The 19358-nt window shown below is 43.3% G+C and overlaps 1 protein-coding gene across 2 annotated transcripts in view; it reads left to right on the forward strand.

Annotated features, from left to right (window-relative positions):
* Window positions 1–19358, forward strand: part of ano10a (anoctamin 10a) — a 64884-nt gene that overhangs the window by 26228 nt on the left and 19298 nt on the right. For both annotated transcript variants that reach the window (XM_083640238.1, XM_083640239.1), the window contains 5 exons: window positions 3–58; window positions 175–249; window positions 2749–2937; window positions 4501–4692; window positions 5428–5556. In XM_083640238.1, the coding sequence (XP_083496364.1) occupies window positions 3–58; window positions 175–249; window positions 2749–2937; window positions 4501–4692; window positions 5428–5556 (641 nt within the window). The remainder of the gene's footprint in view (window positions 1–2; window positions 59–174; window positions 250–2748; window positions 2938–4500; window positions 4693–5427; window positions 5557–19358) is intronic.

Genomic DNA, 19358 nt, shown 5'->3' on the forward strand with positions numbered 1-19358 from the left:
AGAAAATCACAGGCTAGAGTCTTCATATCAGAATCACCTGGTCCTCAAAGTGTTGGTCGTGAGTATCTGACATGTTTTTGCCAAACATTGCCATTTCATCCTGCAGTGATCCAGATGTAGCTGCTGGTGTTTCAGTGCTCCACTCATTAGTCCTGTTGTTTTATTTCTCCTCAGTTCAACTTCTTCAACTGCTTCGCCTCACTATTCTACATCGCCTTTGTAATGCAAGACATGGTGCTGCTCAGACAGGTAGGCTGTTCTACATCACCTTTGTAATGCAAGACATGGTGCTGCTCAGACAGGTAGGCTGTTCTACATCGCCTTTGTAATGCAAGACATGGTGCTGCTCAGACAGGTAGGCTGTTCTACATCACCTTTGTAATGCAAGACATGGTGCTGCTCAGACAGGTAGGCTGTTCTACATCACCTTTGTAATGCAAGACATGGTGCTGCTCAGACAGGTAGGCTGTTCTACATTGCCTTTGTAATGCAAGACATGGTGCTGCTCAGACAGGTAGGCTATTCTACATTGCCTTTGTAATGCAAGACATGGTGCTGCTCAGACAGGTAGGCTGTTCTACATTGCCTTTGTAATGCAAGACATAGTGCTGCTCAGACAGGTAGGCTGTTCTACATTGCCTTTGTAATGCAAGACATAGTGCTGCTCAGACAGGTAGGCTGTTCTACATTGCCTTTCTAATGCAAGACATGGTGATCTGCAACTCCACTTCTGCTTAGTTAGACGCATTACACAACTAAACACACACACTGGTAAATAATGTGCGATATTTTCATTTATATTGCGCCCCCCCCAGCCAACTTTTACATCGGTCCGGGGGAAAAGAAAAGAAAAGAAAATAATAGACAGGACAATGGAGACAGGGAACCAGGCAGACGGACAGACAGAGAACATAATTACACCTCAGACACACAACACAACAGCAAAGTAACTCAGTGATCATCTAGAGCGAAAAGGTGGGTTTTAATCAAGGCCTTAAAAGTCTGTAAGGTGTTGGCAGGTTTGGTGTTAAAAGGGAGCTTATTCCACAGTGTCGGCGCCATCACTGCAAAAGCCCGGTAACCCCTTGTCACCAGTTTGGCCCGCGGGACCTTCAGACACAGTTGGTCATTTGATCTGAGGGACCTGGAGCTGACGGATTGGACTAAGAGTTCCTCAATGTAGGCTGGGGCGAGACCGTTGAGGGCTTTGGAGACAAACGTCAGCGTCTTGAATTAGACTCTCTTCCTCACTGGGAGCCAATGGAGAGAGACAAGGACTGGGGAGATGTGGTCCCTCATTCTGGTCCCTGAGGCCAGCCTGGCAGCAGCATTTTGGACGTGCTGGAGGGGGTAGATGGTTTTATCAGGAAGACCAGAGTAGTGGGAATTGCAATAGTCCAGTCGTGAGGAAAATGAGCATGATGATGACTTTCTGAAGGTCGCTGGGGGAGAGGAAGCACTTGATTTTTGCAATGATGTGCAGTTGAAAGAAACAGGACTGTACTGATCTCACTTGATCGTGAGTGCGTGCGTGCGTGCGTGTGTTGTTTTATTCTTGGCATCTGTATCGATGCATGTATGTATTCTATTTTTTTGTACTATTATCTATTTTATACTAACCTGTGCCCTTTCCCTGTTTTTTACACTTTATGTATTTTATTGTGTGTTTTTTTTTAACTCTGAATGGCCTCTGTATCCACCTGCCCAGGGACTCCAGATGGAAATTAGCCGATGGCTAAATCTGTTACAAAGCATCTCTTCCCCTATGGGGTTTAATGTTTTATATATGTCCCTGACAAATAAACTAATAAACAACAATGTCATTTCCTGAGCCAACCCCTTTCTCTCAGTCACAGCCATCAAAATATGAATAGATATATAATACGTATAAACAATCATAACGGCCTATGTGAGAGGGAGAGTAGCGATCCGTCACAAGAGTCTGAAGCTTGTCCAGCTTGATCCCCCTTGCATGTTTTAAATTATTGTTGAGTAAAATGGAGAGTGCCTCCTTGGTTTGCTCTTGTTCACAAGGTTGAATCTCTCCACCTCTGGCACTTTATGTTTTATGTTCATGTTTTTGTTACTGTACTTTATTGATTGTATTGACTGATGATTGTATTTTGTATCTGTTGTATGCTGCTCTTCTGAACAGGTCGCACTTGTGAATGAGACCTCGGTCTCAATGTGATTTACCTGTTTAAATAAAGGCAAAAAAATAAAAAAATACTTGATCACTCATGAAATTTCATAAATATCTATACACATTTAAGCATGTAAAACAATAAGTTACGAACGTCATCACGAACAAGCAGCGGGAAGCCTTAAATACCACTTTAGGCGACAGTTACTTCATGTAGACGCTACATGAGCAGACTCTACATCTACCGATCCTCGAGGATCGGTATTGATGGAAAAATAAGAGCTTTGAGTATATAGGCTGCACTTACAAGTACAGAATCGGTAACATTGTAAAGGTACAGGCAGGGTTAATATCAAGTCTGAATACCAGCACGGTGTATCCAGAATTGGATATGCATTTTGATTCTCAAAAATAGGTCCACTATCATCCATTTGCAGTGACTGGAAGTTAAGGAGGATTGCTAATTCATGAGAAAGTTCAGCGAAAACAAACCGTACAAGATGAAATATATTGGTATATGATTGTGATTTTTTGGGTCATAACTGTTGGGAATTGGATCCCCTGACGCTAATTGGCCTCACCCCCTCCTCTCCCTCTGTGTGCAGAGTTTGGCCACCCTGTTGATCACCAGTCAGATCCTGAACCAGTTCATGGAAGCCTTCCTGCCCTACTGGCTGCAGAGGAGGCGCAACAAGAGGATGGTGCGGAGATCCCGGAAGAGGAGAAACACAGAAGACAAGCAGCTTCCTCTGGCCGATCAGGTCCGCCTGGAGGTCGACATGTGCATGTACCTGGTGAGTGCACACCGCCATTTACACTCATACTCACATAAAAAACGTACCATTGTTAGGTACACAGTGATTTAATCTATGCATGAGTCAAGCATGACTCTAACATAAAAAACGTACCATTGTTAGGTACACAGTAGTCTCGCTGGCCAGCCTCCCCTCCCTACCGTGAGAGGAGTCTCCCGATGCAGGTCTCCATAGTGGGATTGCGATGGGCGGCGCTTGGCGGCAGTGCCCTTGGAAAATAGTTTCCAAGAATCCAACTTGCCATTTTCAGCATGTAGCAACGAGCTAGCGTGTAGGTTTCTGTCGTTAGCTTGCTAGCTAGTTAGCGTTGTTGTTTTCACTGAGGCGGCAGTGCACTATTTACAGCAACACACAGGGAGGAGGGAGCGGAAGCCGCTCTGATTGACATGGTCGGAGCCAATGACAGAGCTTGTAATAAGCCGGGAGCGGACATCCGGCAGCGACTGAAACAGTCACTCCAATGGGAGAGCAGCTGTAGAGCAGGGGAGGGCTTATCCCAGTTGCCTGTTTCCGTGCAGCCAGATGACTCTCACGGAAGGGAGAGGAGTCTGGCCAGCGAGACTAGGTACACATTGATTTAATCTATGCATGAGTCAAGCATGACTCTACCCAATGGTGTTGTGTTTTTTGCTCCCATGCCAGAGGCAAGCATGATAGCATCTATCTATCTATATAAAAGGGAGCTGGGGCTCTGTTTCTCTGTCCCACTGATGACATCATCAGTGATGTCATAAATTCACTCTCACACACACACACACACACACACACACACACACACACACACACACACACACACACACACACAAAGTCCCAGTGAGGATGTCATCAGTGATGTCATCAGTCTGAAGCCCCCTTCACATGATAAGCGTGCACTTTTCTCAACGTGAGGTAGAGCGGAGCACAAATCTGCAGGAAAAGAGGCGAGCAGCAACAGCGCGAGCACCCGCTATCTTCTTTTCCTCCTCATTTGCGCTCATGAAAGGTCAGCGACAAGTAGGTCAGCGTTGAGATATTTTGAACTCTGGGCGCAGTGCAAAAGTGTCAGAATCAAGCTGTGCTTGATTCTCCAAGGGTAGAGCTGCTGCCTAGTTGAGCAGCAACGCTCTCCCCATAGGAAAACAACGGGACAGCCGGGCGCAGAGCTGTTTTACCGCGAATCATGTGTAGGGGGCTCACAAGAGAGAGGGAGAGAGAGGAGAGGGAGAGAGACTGAGGGAGAAGAGGAGAGGGAGAGAGAGGGGGGAGAGAGAGAGGGCAGGCAAGGCCACACAGCAGCCGAGCTGTGAGCTGCGAATGTGAGCTGCAGCTGCATGAGATCCCTAGTTCATACAAATTACCCACTGCTGGTAGAGAGATGCATTGCCAGACTGTCAACAGTGTACGCAAAAGAAGCTGTTTTATTCTTGCTAGCATTGATTTTGATCTATCACCATATTTAGCATAATGTCACTAGCTGCCTCCTTATTGTGTGTGTGTGTGTGTGTGTGTGTGTGTGTGTGTGCGCGTGCATGCGTGTGTGCGTGCTTCTCTCCCTCTCCCCAGGGTACATTTGATGACTACTTGGAGCAGTTCCTGCTGTTCGGTTACGTCAGCCTGTTCTCCTGTGTCTACCCCCTGGCTGCTGTGCTGGTGGTGCTGAACAACGTCACTGAGCTTTACTCCGACGCCTTCAAGATGTGCCGCGTGTTCAAGCGGCCATTCTCCGAGCCGGCGGCTAACATAGGAGTCTGGCAGGTCAGCCGCAGACAGAGAGAGAGCAATGAACTGTATGCATTGCTAGTACAAATGGCATCAGCTGCTTTTCTGTGATTAGCTTATTTTGATTGGCAAAATGGAGGCAGTCAATGGCTCTCATTCCAAAACATTTTGAGAAAAGGTAAAAAAGAAGAAAATAACTTGTGATCTCATGTTTCTTTTCCTTTGCTTTATTTTGAAAGTGAAGGTGAATAATGACATGTCCTATCAAATGTCTCTCCCCAGGAAAATGCCTCAATCCTTTTTTTATTTATTTCTTCAATGATCAATATTGAGTTTCACTTTCATGCTTGAAAGGCTTTTGTCAGTCTCATTTTAGAATGTAACTTCAGCCGTTGTTCACCAGCCACACTAAAGCTAAGGGCTCAGTTTTTAAACAGATTTAGGTCAATATCTGACACACGTATCTTCCTGTTGTCTTAAATCAGCTAAGTCTGAATTGGCCAAGCAGGCTGTTCATGGGAACATTGCACCTCTCTAGGGAGAAATATTTCACTCCTATTATTAGTTTTGAATGTATTATTTAACCTCAAGATGGCCGATCGCTTAAGAACAAGATAATACAATCATTGTCTGGCTGGCAAGAATCCACCTCAAGTATTGCTGAGTGTCAATTCTATCTTCCTTTTTCCGGCATTGCTGACCTATTTCCATTTTTGGCACATAAACAATAGCAGATCTCTGACTGACTGTTCCTTTCTCCCTGCCTCCCAGCTGGCCTTTGAGGCCATGAGTGTGATAGCCATAGTGACCAACTGTGTGCTGATCGGCATGTCTCCACAAGTCAAGACTTACTTCCCCGAATCAGAGGCACAATTCATACTATGGACAGTGGCTATTGAGGTACTGCAAGACACACACACACACACACACACACACACACACACACACACGCTTCGACACATCTAGTGTATATGGAGCCTGTACACTGAAGAAGGCACTACCCAAAATGTCTGTGCATGATTCCCTTCTGCATTTATGAAAATCTAAGAAACTAATATAATGAGAAACTAGAGAAAACAAACATAAAAGGTCTTGAATGTATTTCTTCTTTGAGTGTGAACCACTTTCTTTGCTGAAGACACATCTGTAAAGACACACAGGGTTACACTTGCATTCACAAATACCCACATACTGTAGGTCCTGTGCTACTGTACGGTTATTGAGGTCACACCAGTTATGTACTGTATTTTAGTGTACCTCCAACCAATCAACATTTTACTTGGTTCAGTGGCCTTTGATTGGTTTTTCAATGATTAATTATAGTAGTAGTAAAAATATCTTTATCAGAATAACAAAAGAACAACCAATCTCTGAAGAGTGGAGACAATTCAGACAAAATGCAGATAGAGACGACAATTCATAGGCTAATGATAGAGCATTCATTCTCAGCTATGACATTTATTTTTACACCAAGCAATTTTCAGTATTTGCATTTTTAAGGAAACCAGGATCTTGAATAAAATGGAACACTCTCTGCGTACACCGTCGACTACACCAGTGGTTGAAATGCTGCTAAAGAGCTTTGCTCACTAGATGGAGCCAGAGGCACAAGTAGATCCTTGCAGATCTACTGTGTTTCCAGTGTTTGCACCCCAGAGTCTTTCTCTCGAGTCTATTAATGTTAACATCAGCCCACTCCTGTTTTCCCTGTGTACTCCTCAGACAACACAAACAGATAAACATACACCCCTATCCCAACTCCACTCCCCCCCTTCCCCCCAATACGCACGCACACATGTGCGCATGCACACACACACACACACACACACACACACACACACGCACGCACACACACACCTAAGGCCTGCCTCCAGAGAAAATGCTGAAAATAACAGCCCAGAGAAATTGTCAGGTTGTGTTGAATGGGATGGACGATGCACAGGAGCGAGGTTTCATCATAGAGAATACATTTAGATTTTGTCTGTTACTGCTGCTGCAAGCTCCTGAGGGGATATCGCTTTAACGTCTAGTTTTGTCTCTACTGTAAAAAGTCTACTTTACTTCACTGCTACTGTAACAATCAGAAAGAAACTGGGTTATATTGATCCTCTGCATATTTGACTGGATGTGTGGTCTGCGTATGTACATAGTTTGCAGTTGTTCTTTCAAGGACTGTTAGCGTAATCTTTTGTCGGGTTAAACTTTGTTTTGGTGAGCGTTCCCAAACTCCTGCTTCTTAGGCTAATGCTTCTCAAACCCTCAAATAGACACATGCATTGTCCCAGGGGGGCACCCCCCCCCCATATGGAAAGGTTTTTATTGTTGTTGTTGTTGATGTTGATGTTGATTGTAGTATTGAAATGCTGTCTACACTGCATGCAGGAGAGATGAGTGGCGAGAGTGAAACACATTTCGGCTAGATTCTCTAATTAGGGATAACTTCCAGTGAATTAAATTCCAGTGAAATTAAATGATGCCTTAATTTGCTGGATGGAACTGTGGAGCCCTCGTGGAAGCACCCCCGCGAGGGCTCCACAGTGTCATCCACCCCCGCGGGTCAACAGACCCCCCTTTGAAAACCACTGATCTAATGAAAATGTTGGCCAACAACCCGTAGCTTTTGGCTGATTGTTGCCTTTTTGCATTCTCAACTTAGACTCCGAGCTCCGGACACAAGGGCTCAACTTGACTTTTGAAAGGCTTGAGTAGATGTAGAAGGTTAGTTTATACTTGTAACAGTGTAGAGTGTGTCCTTGTATGAAGGAAGTAACAGGCTATTTTCTCTTGAGTGTGTCCTTGTATGAAGGAAGTAACAGGCTATTTTCTCTTGAGTGTGTCCTTCTATGAAGGAAGTAACAGGCTATTTTCTCTTGAGTGTGTCCTTGTATGAAGGAAGTAGTAGGCTATTTTCTCTTGAGTGTGTCCTTGTATGAAGGAAGTAACAGGCTATTTTATCTTGAGTGTGTCCTTGTATGAAGGAAGTAACAGGCTATTTTCTCTTGAGTGTGTCCTTGTATGAAGGAAGGAGCAGGCTATTTTCTCTTGAGTGTGTCCTTGTATGAAGGAAGTAACAGGCTATTTTCTCTTGAGTGTGTCCTTGTATGAAGGAATGAGCAGGCTATTTTCTCTTGAGTGTGTCCTTGTATGAAGGAAGTAGTAGGCTATTTTCTCTTGAGTGTGTCCTTGTATGAAGGAAGTAACAGACTATTTTCTCTTGAGTGTGTCCTTGTATGAAGGAAGTAGTAGGCTATTTTCTCTTGAGTGTGTCCTTGTATGAAGGAAGTAACAGGCTATTTTCTCTTGAGTGTGTCCTTATATGAAGGAATGAGCAGGCTATTTTCTCTTGAGTGTGTCCTTGTATGAAGGAAGTAACAGGCTATTTTCTCTTGAGTGTGTCCTTGTATGAAGGAAGGAGCAGGCTATTTTCTCTTGAGTGTGTCCTTGTATGAAGGAAGTAGTAGGCTATTTTCTCTTGAGTGTGTCCTTGTATGAAGGAAGTAACAGGCTATTTTCTCTTGAGTGTGTCCTTGTATGAAGGAAGTAACAGGCTATTTTCTCTTGAGTGTGTCCTTGTATGAAGGAAGGAGCAGGCTATTTTCTCTTGAGTGTGTCCTTGTATGAAGGAAGTAGTAGACTATTTTCTCTTGAGTGTGTCCTTGTATGAAGGAAGTAACAGGCTATTTTCTCTGAGTGTCTCCTTGTATGAAGGAAGTAGTAGGCTATTTTCTCTTGAGTGTGTCCTTGTATGAAGGAAGTAGTAGGCTATTTTCTCTTGAGTGTGTCCTTGTATGAAGGAAGTAGTAGGCTATTTTCTCTGAGTGTCTCCTTGTATGAAGGAAGTAACAGGCTATTTTCTCTTCAGTGTGTCCTTGTATAAAGGAAGTAGGAGGCTATTTTCTCTGAGTGTCCTTGTATGAAGAAAGTAGCAGGATATTTTCTCTGTGTGTCCTTGTATGAAGGAAGTAGTAGGCTATTTTCTCTTGAGTGTGTCCTTGTATGAAGGAAGGAGCAGGCTATTTTCTCTGAGTGTCCTTGTATGAAGGAAGTAGGAGGCTATTTTCTCTGTGTGTCCTTGTATGAAGGAAGTAGGAGGCTATTTTCTCTGTGTCCTTGTATGAAGAAAGTAGCAGGATATTTTCTCTGTGTGTCCTTGTATGAAGGAAGTAGTAGGCTATTTTATCTGAGTGTCCTTGTATGAAGGAAGTAGGAGGCTATTTTCTCTGAGTGTCCTTGTATGAAGGAAGTAGGAGGCTATTTTCTCGGTGTGTCCTTGTATGAAGGAAGTAGGAGGCTATTTTCTCTGTGTGTCCTTGTATGAAGGAAGTAGGAGGCTATTTTCTCTGAGTGTCCTTGTATGAAGGAAGTAGGAGGCTATTTTCTCGGTGTGTCCTTGTATGAAGGAAGTAGGAGGCTATTTTCTCTTGAGTGTGTCCTTGTATGAAGGAAGTAGCAGGCTATTTTCTCTGAGTGTCCTTGTATGAAGGAAGTAGGAGGCTATTTTCTCTGTGTGTCCTTGTATGAAGAAAGTAGCAGGATATTTTCTCTGAGTGTCCTTGTATGAAGGAAGTAGCAGGCTATTTTCTCTGAGTGTCCTTGTATGAAGGAAGTAGCAGGCTATTTTCTCTGTGTGTCCTTGTATGAAGGAAGTAGCAGGCTATTTTCTCTGAGTGTCCTTGTATGAAGGAAGTAGCAGGCTATTTTCTCTGTGTGTCCTTGTATGAAGGAAGTAGCAGGCTATTTTCTCTGAGTGTCCTTGTATGAAGGAAGTAGCAGGCTATTTTCTCTGAGTGTCCTTGTATGAAGGAAGTAGCAGGCTATTTTATCTTGAGTGTGTCCTTGTATGAAGGAAGGAGCAGGCAATTTTCTCTGTGTGTCCTTGTATGAAGGAAGGAGCAGGCTATTTTCTCTGAGTGTCCTTGTATGAAGGAAGTAGCAGGCTATTTTCTCTGAGTGTCCTTGTATGAAGGAAGTAGCAGGCTATTTTCTCTTGAGTGTGTCCTTGTATGAAGGAAGGAGCAGGCAATTTTCTCTGTGTGTCCTTGTATGAAGGAACGAGCAGGCTATTTTCTCTGAGTGTCCTTGTATGAAGGAAGTAGCAGGCTATTTTCTCTCAGTGTGTCCTTGTATGAAGGAAGTAGGAGGCTATTTTCTCTCAGTGTGTCCTTGTATGAAGGAAGTAGGAGGCTATTTTCTCTGTGTGTCCTTGTATGAAGGAAGTAGGAGGCTATTTTCTCTGAGTGTCCTTGTATGAAGGAAGTAGCAGGCTATTTTCTCTGTGTGTCCTTGTATGAAGGAAGTAGCAGGCTATTTTCTCTGAGTGTCCTTGTATGAAGGAAGTAGCAGGCTATTTTCTCTGTGTGTCCTTGTATGAAGGAAGTAGGAGGCTATTTTCTCTGTGTGTCCTTGTATGTGGAGGCATTTCTTAGATAGAGTGCACGCCACCTCTCATCTTTCCCCACCTTCTTCAAATTGTCTCCTGGCCTGAATAGAAGCCAACATTATCGATTTATTATTTATTGATTAATTTATTGATTTATTGATTAATTGTTGATTGTTGATTAATTAGCAATAGCAATATGCTGCATATGGGCGATGTACTCTTTTGACTTATTCTCTGACCCTTCACCTGAATAAGGAGAAGGTGCTGCACTGATGAACAGAGAAAAAAGGAGGGCAGCTCACAGCATGTACAGTATTAGACCAGTGACACTCAACTTGCGGCCCGGGGGCCAGATGCGGCCCACGATAGGGTGCAGAGCAGGGATTCTGTTAGCTGGCAATTGCCGGCTTTTAGCCGGCTTTTGTTGCCGTGGGCCGGCAAATTAAAAGGTCACCGGCTCAAGTGGCCGGTTTAAAATATGCCAGATAAATAAATTCCTTATATAAAATAGCCTAATATTGTGTGACCTATAGCCTAAGTGATGTTGCCAATAAGCTACGAGTTAAATAGAGACATCGTATTTCTTCCGCCCCCGCTGTTATGTTGAGTGTTTGGTGAAAGAGAAAAATATAGCAGACGCTTTCTTTACTGTAGCGCCGCACAGTCCCGCCGGCCAGCGCTGGACCCGCTGTGACTTGACGCAGGAGGAAACCCATATGTCAAAACACACATCCCTTGCTAGGCCAGTCCTTTTTTAAATCTAGATCGTGCAACGACAAGTACTTCAGCCGAGGCCAGCAAGACGGCAGGAAAGCATCAAGCACCTGCTATTCTTCCTCAAGAAGAAACAGAAGCGTGCCTGCCGCCGTCAAAAGCAAAAGAGACCTGACGTAGGCTGTCAATTTAGCGGAGGTAAAAAGCCTTTTTACCTACGTCCCGAATCAATCAATCAATCAATCACTCACGCTTGTTGCCCGACGCTCGTATGATGAGGAGATGAATCAAAATGCTTACCACAAATAAAGCCAAATGGGAGCCGAGTGCAGGAGAGCTGCCGCAGGTGCCAGGTGTCGAGTGGGAAAGATTAAGGTGCGTAGCCTATTGCTGGAGATTCAAGTTGTGCACTGCCTGACGCTGTCGCACTTATTACTTTTAGCTACGTTGGTTTTTCATCAAGGCAATTTCCAGAAGATATGGGTTCATGAGTGTCTGCAAATGCAGATATGCTACAGTAGGAACATGCATGTTGTCTGTTTCAATAACGAAAGTGGCCTTACCGAGAACGACGTGCCTGTTGAATGCCGACCAATTAAATATTATTGCTGCAAAATCGGCCTCTTAATGACAACACTGGAATAAAGATGATCGACTATAGAGGCTATAAAGAATAGACTATAGAGAAATAAATGGATTCAAAATGTTTATTTAGGAAACAATTATTTTATAACATCCTTTTTTTAATAGTGCCCGGTAAATATTCGATATGGCCGGAATTCTGGAAGGTTACCGGCTGCATTGGCCGTCTGGAAAAATGCCTAGCGGAATCCCTGGTGCAGAGTGGCCCGCCCACCATTTTCTAATTCACAATGAAAACTAACGTGAAATAAAGTTTGACTGAGCTCCAGCTAAATTGTCAAAAACCACCACCTGCTCGCCACCCTGTCACTTATATGTACTTAACTAACTTAACCTAACTAACTTAACTTAACTATCTTGTGTGCACACCGGCTGACAGCCCAAAAACCTACAATGCACTACAGAAAAATGTATATTAATGTTTCTTTAGTAACTGGCCCCTGGCCTCCTAGCATTTTACAAAAATGGCCCCCGGGTAAAGCAAGTTTTGTGTGTGTGTGTGTGTGTGTGTGTGTGTGTGTGTGTGTGTGTGTGTGTGTGTGTGTGTGTGTGTGTGTGTGTGTAGATAGGAGAAGTGAAAAGAGTCGGCTAATGAAATAAAAGGCAGAAACAGACAAGAGAGGAAGAGATGGAGAGACAGACAAGGAGAAAGGAGCGGAGGGAAGAACAGATAGGTCTGGAGAGTTGTGTGTGTGTTTGTACGTGCTGAACCTGAGTCACTAGCTGATTGTACATCCAAGCACGTTCCTCCCTGTTACCACCAGCACATTTCCTTTGGCCAGCAAATCTCTCTCTCTCTCTCTCTCTCTCTCTCTCTCAGCAAGCAGGCTATTAAGGAGATGGGAGAAAAAGAATGATGAGAGCAGAGATGTAGGATGTTAAGCATACTGAGACACACACACACACACACACACACACACACACACACACACACACACACACACACACACACACACACACACACACACACACACACACACACACACACACACTTTATTGACATGACACACAATATATTGCCATTGGAGAGGCACTTTTTATCTATCTTTTTATCTTACTTTTTTTTTTAAATCTAAAGCCGTTAACAGGCCCGTGAGTGCATGCATTTTTTAGTACCCCCCCCCCCCCCCCCCCCCCAGTGGGAACTGAACCTCTAACCTGACAGTATCATGTTGTGCTTTAGAGCCACACAGGACTGCAAATGTGTTTCTCATCTCCCCAACATCTTTCTCAGACTCTTTCCATTTCTCATTTCACAGTTATTTCAAACATCAGCCAGTCAGTCAGTCAGTCAGTCATTGAGTCAGTCTGTCAGCCATTGAGTCAGTCAGTCACTAATCAGTTAGTCAGTCATTGAGTGAGTGAGTCAGTCAGTCAGTCAGTCAGTCATTGAGTCATTGAGTCAGTCAGTCATTGAGTCAGTCAGTCATTGATTTAGTCAGTCAGCCATTGAGTCAGTCAGTCAGTCAGTCAGTCATTGAGTCAGTCAGTCATTGATTTAGTCAGTCAGCCATTGAGTCAGTAGTGAGTCAGTCAGTGGTGTTCAGGTAGTGCACTGGTAGATTCCCTGCTTACCAACATCAGGGTTGCAGGTTTGAGGCGAGTCCCCGTGTTGCCTCCAGCTTGGTCGGGGGTCCATACAGGCACAATTGGCCGTGTCTGCGGGAGGGAAGCCAGCTTAAGGGTGGTGGTGGTGGTGGTGCTGGTGGGGGGTGGGTAGTCAGTCAGCCGTTGGGTCAGTCTACCTCTAGATCTCCCACTTCATCTAAAACATGGTGTAACAGCCAACTGGACAAATGAGTCATTTTCTGCATCAGTGGAAGGAAGGAAGAGGAACCAAAGCATTGAGGGTTAACAAAAAAGAAGATTAAACAAATCATTCAACCGGCTCTTATCTTGGTGACGGCTCGAAGGTGGGGTTGGGTTGGGTGGGGAGGGGAGCATGATGCTATGATACCTGGATAATCACTGTACAGGGCTCACACGCATCACTGAGCGGTAACCAGGCAACCGGCCAGGCTGCTACAGAAACAGACATTCACGGGTCTGTCTGTTTGAACCCGCCCAGTCCAGAGACTCCAAACTGTTTCAGGTCACAGACCCCAAGAAACGAAGGGACTCCTGCTTACCACCCAATGGCACAGTATCTTATTATTAAGATATATTATATTATATTATATTATATTATATTATATTATATTATAATATATATCACACATCGGCACTGCTGTGATTATCTTCGGCACTCGGCCTGCGGCCTCGTGCCTACGACCGAATCACAGCAGTGCCGATATTAGACAACAACAGCACGACCTCGAGTGTGATATTGCTTTCATACAACAGTTCTATTAAACAAAGCTGATTTTAAAAAATGACAAAAAGCTGAGAAAATATATGATTTCTCTATTTATTCCTCCGCCAACAAAAATAGTCCCCTCAGCTTTCTGCTTTGCCGAAAATGTAGCCAAATCAGCCTAATTAACTGCAGGCTGTCTACTTTACTACTGTCTACTCTACAGCTGTGAAGCATTTTGTTGATTAGGGCAGCTGTGAAGCGGAGTGATCTACACACAGTGAAGCGCCAGTGTGTTATCATGAAATATTGGCACTGGTAGGATCCCTCTTGTCCAATCAAATTGCCCGGCCGGAGCTAACTTGTATAATATATAATGATAAGTCCTTCACAGTAGTGAAGGACTTATCATTTTCAAATTCAGGCTAAATCTCAAACAAATCAAAATCAAATCTCATGATCTAGTTGTAGCTGCTGTTATTGCAACAAAGTTCATGGGAAAATATTTATTTTTCCATACACTGTAATTGTTGATTCATGATTAATTTCTCTACAGTACATTATTCACACTATTGTACCCTTATGAGTATCATTGCAGATTTCTAAGGTTTGCATAAATTGGATATTCTACTGGAATAAAATGTTTGATAAGGCTCTATTCATTATAGGTTCAGCAGGTTTTTTGTGTTTTTGTGGTTTTTTTATTGGCTTCAATCATTGTACTTAATTAAGTCTTGAGGTGGTACAGAACAATAAGGATTTCATCCAAGATACATTAAAACACAGTAGCTGTATCACTGTGGCTGTTCACAGTGATAACACAACTTTAACTGTGTGTGTGTGTGTGTGCGTGCGTGCGTGCGTGTGTGTATTCATTTGTGTGTCAGTGACTGTGTGTGCACACACATACAGTAGGTGCATGTTCTGTGTGTTTGTCTGTCACTTTCTCCAAGGTTATTTTCAGCAGCCAAACAGAGCAATCCCATTACGCTGCTTTTCAGATCATCTGATTAGCATTAGCCCAGTGGCAGCAGCAAAAGCAACAGACCTGGACCAATCAACTATAGCCTAGCGTTAGCCTCCCTCCACATGTGCTGACAGGGCGTGGCACTCTGCGTACTGTTCATTTTCATCTTCTCACCTCACCTCCTATGCTACTGTAGGATGGTCACAGTGTAGCACATTTGTTTGTAGGGAAAACAAGCATGTGGCCTTTATGTGGCAGTTTAACTCCTAATAATTTAACTACAAGTTAAAATTCAACTCTGGCTAAGTTCTTCCCACCTATGATCAGGATGCATGGCCAGATAAGTGTTAAAGGAAAATAGGAACAATGAATAAATGTGTAATGTTAGTCTCGATGCCATTTGAGAGGGGCAGGGGGAGTACAAAATGAAGGTCCAAATGAAGCTAACAATTAGTGTAAAACAAGAAACTATAGTTAAAAACCAGAAATGTCTGAGAAATGTAATTCTTCAGGCAATTTGGTTCCAAAGTTTAGGTGCTTTGATCTCCTGTTGTGATAAATAGAGACATTGGATGAACAGTCAAAAGTGTCTTGCCTGCTGATCTAAGGCTGAGCTTTTGTACTTGGAGATAGAAGTTCATAAATATAGTCTAGACACAGAGCCAGGCCATAATGTTTTAAATGTAATCAATAAAATTAAATAATTTCTAAAACTAAGTGGAGGCCAGTGCCAGGTGACTAAAATGTGACTCATGATCTCTTCCCTTAGTTCTAATGAAGCGCTGCAACTTTCTGAAGCTCTGTCTGTCCGTCTGTGTCTGTTGGCCAATCGAACTGAAACGTCACATTGGCATTGGGCATTGGAAGAGACAGGAAGTGACAAAGGCTTTTTTTCCCATTTTCCAAAATGTAAGATCTTTATGGGCATTTCTCCTGCATTGAGATGGTTTATCACTGATGATGTCACAATGTCATCAGTGACGTCACAATTTGACAGCAGTGACTGCATAAGTTATTATGTCCTCTCTGATTTTCAACGGCCGATCGATCTGAAACTGCACATGGCCAGAGCCGTGTATATAGAAGAGTTTTATATAGACCAGTTTTTTGCTATTTTTTACTCTAGAGTTCCAGGAAGTAAGGTCCTGGATTAAGCAGAACTGACGGTTTGTGTTGTACTTTGATTTTATTTTTTTTATTTTTTTATCAAATTGCACATTATCAGCTTTATTTTAGCATTCAAAAGTAGCACGAGCTTCCTTCCTGGCTGTTCATTGGCTAATGAGTCACGCATTTTGGTCCTCCGCTGACACCACTCTCTCTAGAGCAGTGGTTCTCAAATGGGGGTCCGGGGACCCCCAGCGGTCCGTGGCACTTTGCCAGGGGGTCCGCGAAAAGTTTTCAGGAAAATAAAAATGAAAACTTCTTTTGTTTTGCAAAAGCTTCACAGTTCAATGAAAATATTCTATGCTTTAAATCTAAAATGGTTCATGGATTACATTCTAATCTAACAAACCTATCAATTTAAAAGTCAAGCACGTTACCGTGGAAACAATTAAGCTTAGCCCAAAATCACAAATCAGAATGAGGGGGTCCACGGTATATTTTCTATCTTGTAAGGGGTCCTTGGCTGAAAAACATTTGAGAACCTCTGCTCTAGAGGACACTACACATGGCCATTGAGCATTGGAATAGGCAGGAAGTGACAGAGCAGGTTTTTCCATTTTCTCAAATTGAAGCTGTTTATTAGCATTTTGCCATTTTTGGTAAGTCTGCATGGAGTTGTGGCACGCAACGCGACTTGTCATCAACTGGCAGACGGATTGTACTCTTCTTCTTTAGTTTGTGCCACATGGAAGCTCTGGCCTGCCCGCAGGTAACATCTGCACTCTCACCATAGACAATGGAGAGGACCATAGGTCGCGGAACCGGTACTTTTGAACATCAAATATATATGTAAAAAAGAAAAGAAAATGCGGCCACTTTGGGTGGTACCGATATGCGAAAATTTCAGCATTGGCCCAAAAATTTGCAGATAAACAAACAGGGGAGGGGCGCGCGCTCTTCCTCTGTCTCACAGCCTTCTGTCATGAAGCAGCATTCATTCACCTGCTGAGCGCAGACCAGTCCAGAATGGCCTGGCGCATGGGAGGATCACGATATTCCCCCCTGTTCACCTCCCCCCGAACAGGCACTCCGTCCGACCAGAGGAAGCACTATTGCAGCAACCAGGACACATACCCTTATTCTGGCTTCCCATCCGCAGACATGGCCAATTGTGCCTGTATAGACGCCTGACCAAGCCGGAGGTAAGACGGGGGCACGAACCTCTGACCCTCGTGTTCGTAGGGACGGAATCTACCGCTGCACTACCCAGACGCCCCCAGCTCAGAAATAATATTGAAGGCTAGCAATGAAACCACACTTTAGCATGTGCCAGAGAGCATGAGTTTGAATCAGGAATTCTGCTCATGTCGTATCACAGATGAAATGGCTGAACTACTGTAGTAGTTCCCCATCAGTTGTATTGAAGGTGGATTGAAATGCTAATTTTCCAATTAACAGTGAAATGGTGCCATGGTAACAGCTTTAAGTGCTGAATACTGAGTAGCGGGACCAGCAGTGGAACCATGGTCCTTTGATTCATGCCAATCTTGTCACCATGTTTTTCATTAGCTGCCTGCTTTCAAAGACCTGTCTCAAGACTGTCTTTTTAAGGCTGTGTCATCAATTTGGGTCCCCAGATTGCTATTCTCATGACCACCATGGATAAGCTAACAGTTAGGATGCTATCCCCGCCCCTGTGCTGGGGGAGTCTGGTAAGCGAGACTAGGATGCTATTAGAGGCTCACTTAGGCTACCATAAGAAGCTTTCTCTTCTTCACCTCAGTGTCTGCGGCAGAACTAGGCCATTTTTGATGACAGGAAAGCCCCATGGTGACTGCCAGAGAGATGACATGTGGGACATACAGTAGGTGAGGGAGAGGAGCCAAGTCTGAGTTCCACTGCCAATGCAATAAACTCACTATACTGTAGTGATGACAATAAGTACACCTTGTGTGTGTTAGAAGTTTGATCACATACATTATGTTCAATAGAAATGTATAGGCTAGTCAGTGACCACATACATTATGTTCAATAGAAATGTATAGGCTAGTGAGTGACCACATACATTATGTTCAATAGAAATGTATAGGCTAGTGAGTGACCACATACATTATGTTCAATAGAAATGTATAGGCTAGTCAGTGACCACCACATACATTATGTTCAATAGAAATGTATAGGCTAGTCAGTGACCACATACATTATGTTCAATAGAAATGTATAGGCTAGTGAGTGACCACATACATTATGTTCAATAGAAATGTATAGGCTAGTCAGTGACCACATACATTATGTTCAATAGAAATGTATAGGCTAGTCAGTGACCACATACATTATGTTCAATAGAAATGTATAGGCTAGTGAGTGACCACATACATTATGTTCAATAGAAATGTATAGGCTAGTCAGTGACCACATACATTATGTTCAATAGAAATGTATAGGCTAGTCAGTGACCACATACATTATGTTCAATAGAAATGTATAGGCTTGTGAGTGACCACATACATTATGTTCAATAGAAATGTATAGGCTAGTCAGTGACCACCACATACATTATGTTCAATAGAAATGTATAGGCTAGTCAGTGACCACATACATTATGTTCAATAGAAATGTATAGGCTAGTGAGTGACCACATACATTATGTTCAATAGAAATGTATAGGCTAGTCAGTGACCACATACATTATGTTCAATAGAAATGTATAGGCTAGTCAGTGACCACCACATACATTATGTTCAATAGAAATGTATAGGCTAGTCAGTGACCACCACATACATTATGTTCAATAGAAATGTATAGGCTAGTCAGTGACCACCACATACATTATGTTCAATAGAAATGTATAGGCTAGTCAGTGTTTGGCCTTGAGAAGAAACGGAACAGTTCACCTTCCTTTTCAAGCTGCAAACAAGTCACATTCTCTCCAACCAAACCGGGCGTTCTCTCCATCTCAGGCCAACCTTGTACTGCTGAACGCAGAGAAATATAAATTAGCCTTGAATAGCATTAGCAATCAGCTAAGAGCCGGGGTGTTTATTGTACCATTTCAATCAATGTGACAAGTCTCTGAGACCAGGGATTTCTTTGCTTGTTCATTAGCGGAGCAGCTGTGCTGACTGGAATGACAAAAATTCTTAGTCTGTGGTTTTTGAGCCAGACATGTTTGCCCTTGTGCCTGTGCCTGTCCTTTGAATCAAATGGAAGGGAATGACTTCTATAACCAAATATAAGCTTTGAATTTGTGTCACAAATTTCCTCACAAACACATCCAGTGCCGTCATGGAGGGCCAGTGGAAAATTGACTTGCAACTAATGGCTAAATATATAGGCTACTGTAGCCGGGCTAGAATACCTGAAAAAAGATTGTTGTGGTGTCGGGGTTGAGGTCAATGTAGTAATGTTGTAAGAAAAATGGAATTGTCCAATAAGGTCGATTTACTGTGACACACTGTCTGTTGTATGTTACAACCCGGCTCGAGGAAGTACTGTAGGAAAAGGAGGGGAGTCATACACCAAAGTACAAGTAAAACAATAATTTATTAACTAAAACTAAGGGAATATAACTACCGGTACCGTAGACACATTGAACAAAC

This window comes from Poromitra crassiceps, assembly GCF_964638095.1.
Source record: "Poromitra crassiceps genome assembly, chromosome: 1".
In the NCBI taxonomy this organism is placed as follows: domain Eukaryota; kingdom Metazoa; phylum Chordata; class Actinopteri; order Beryciformes; family Melamphaidae; genus Poromitra; species Poromitra crassiceps.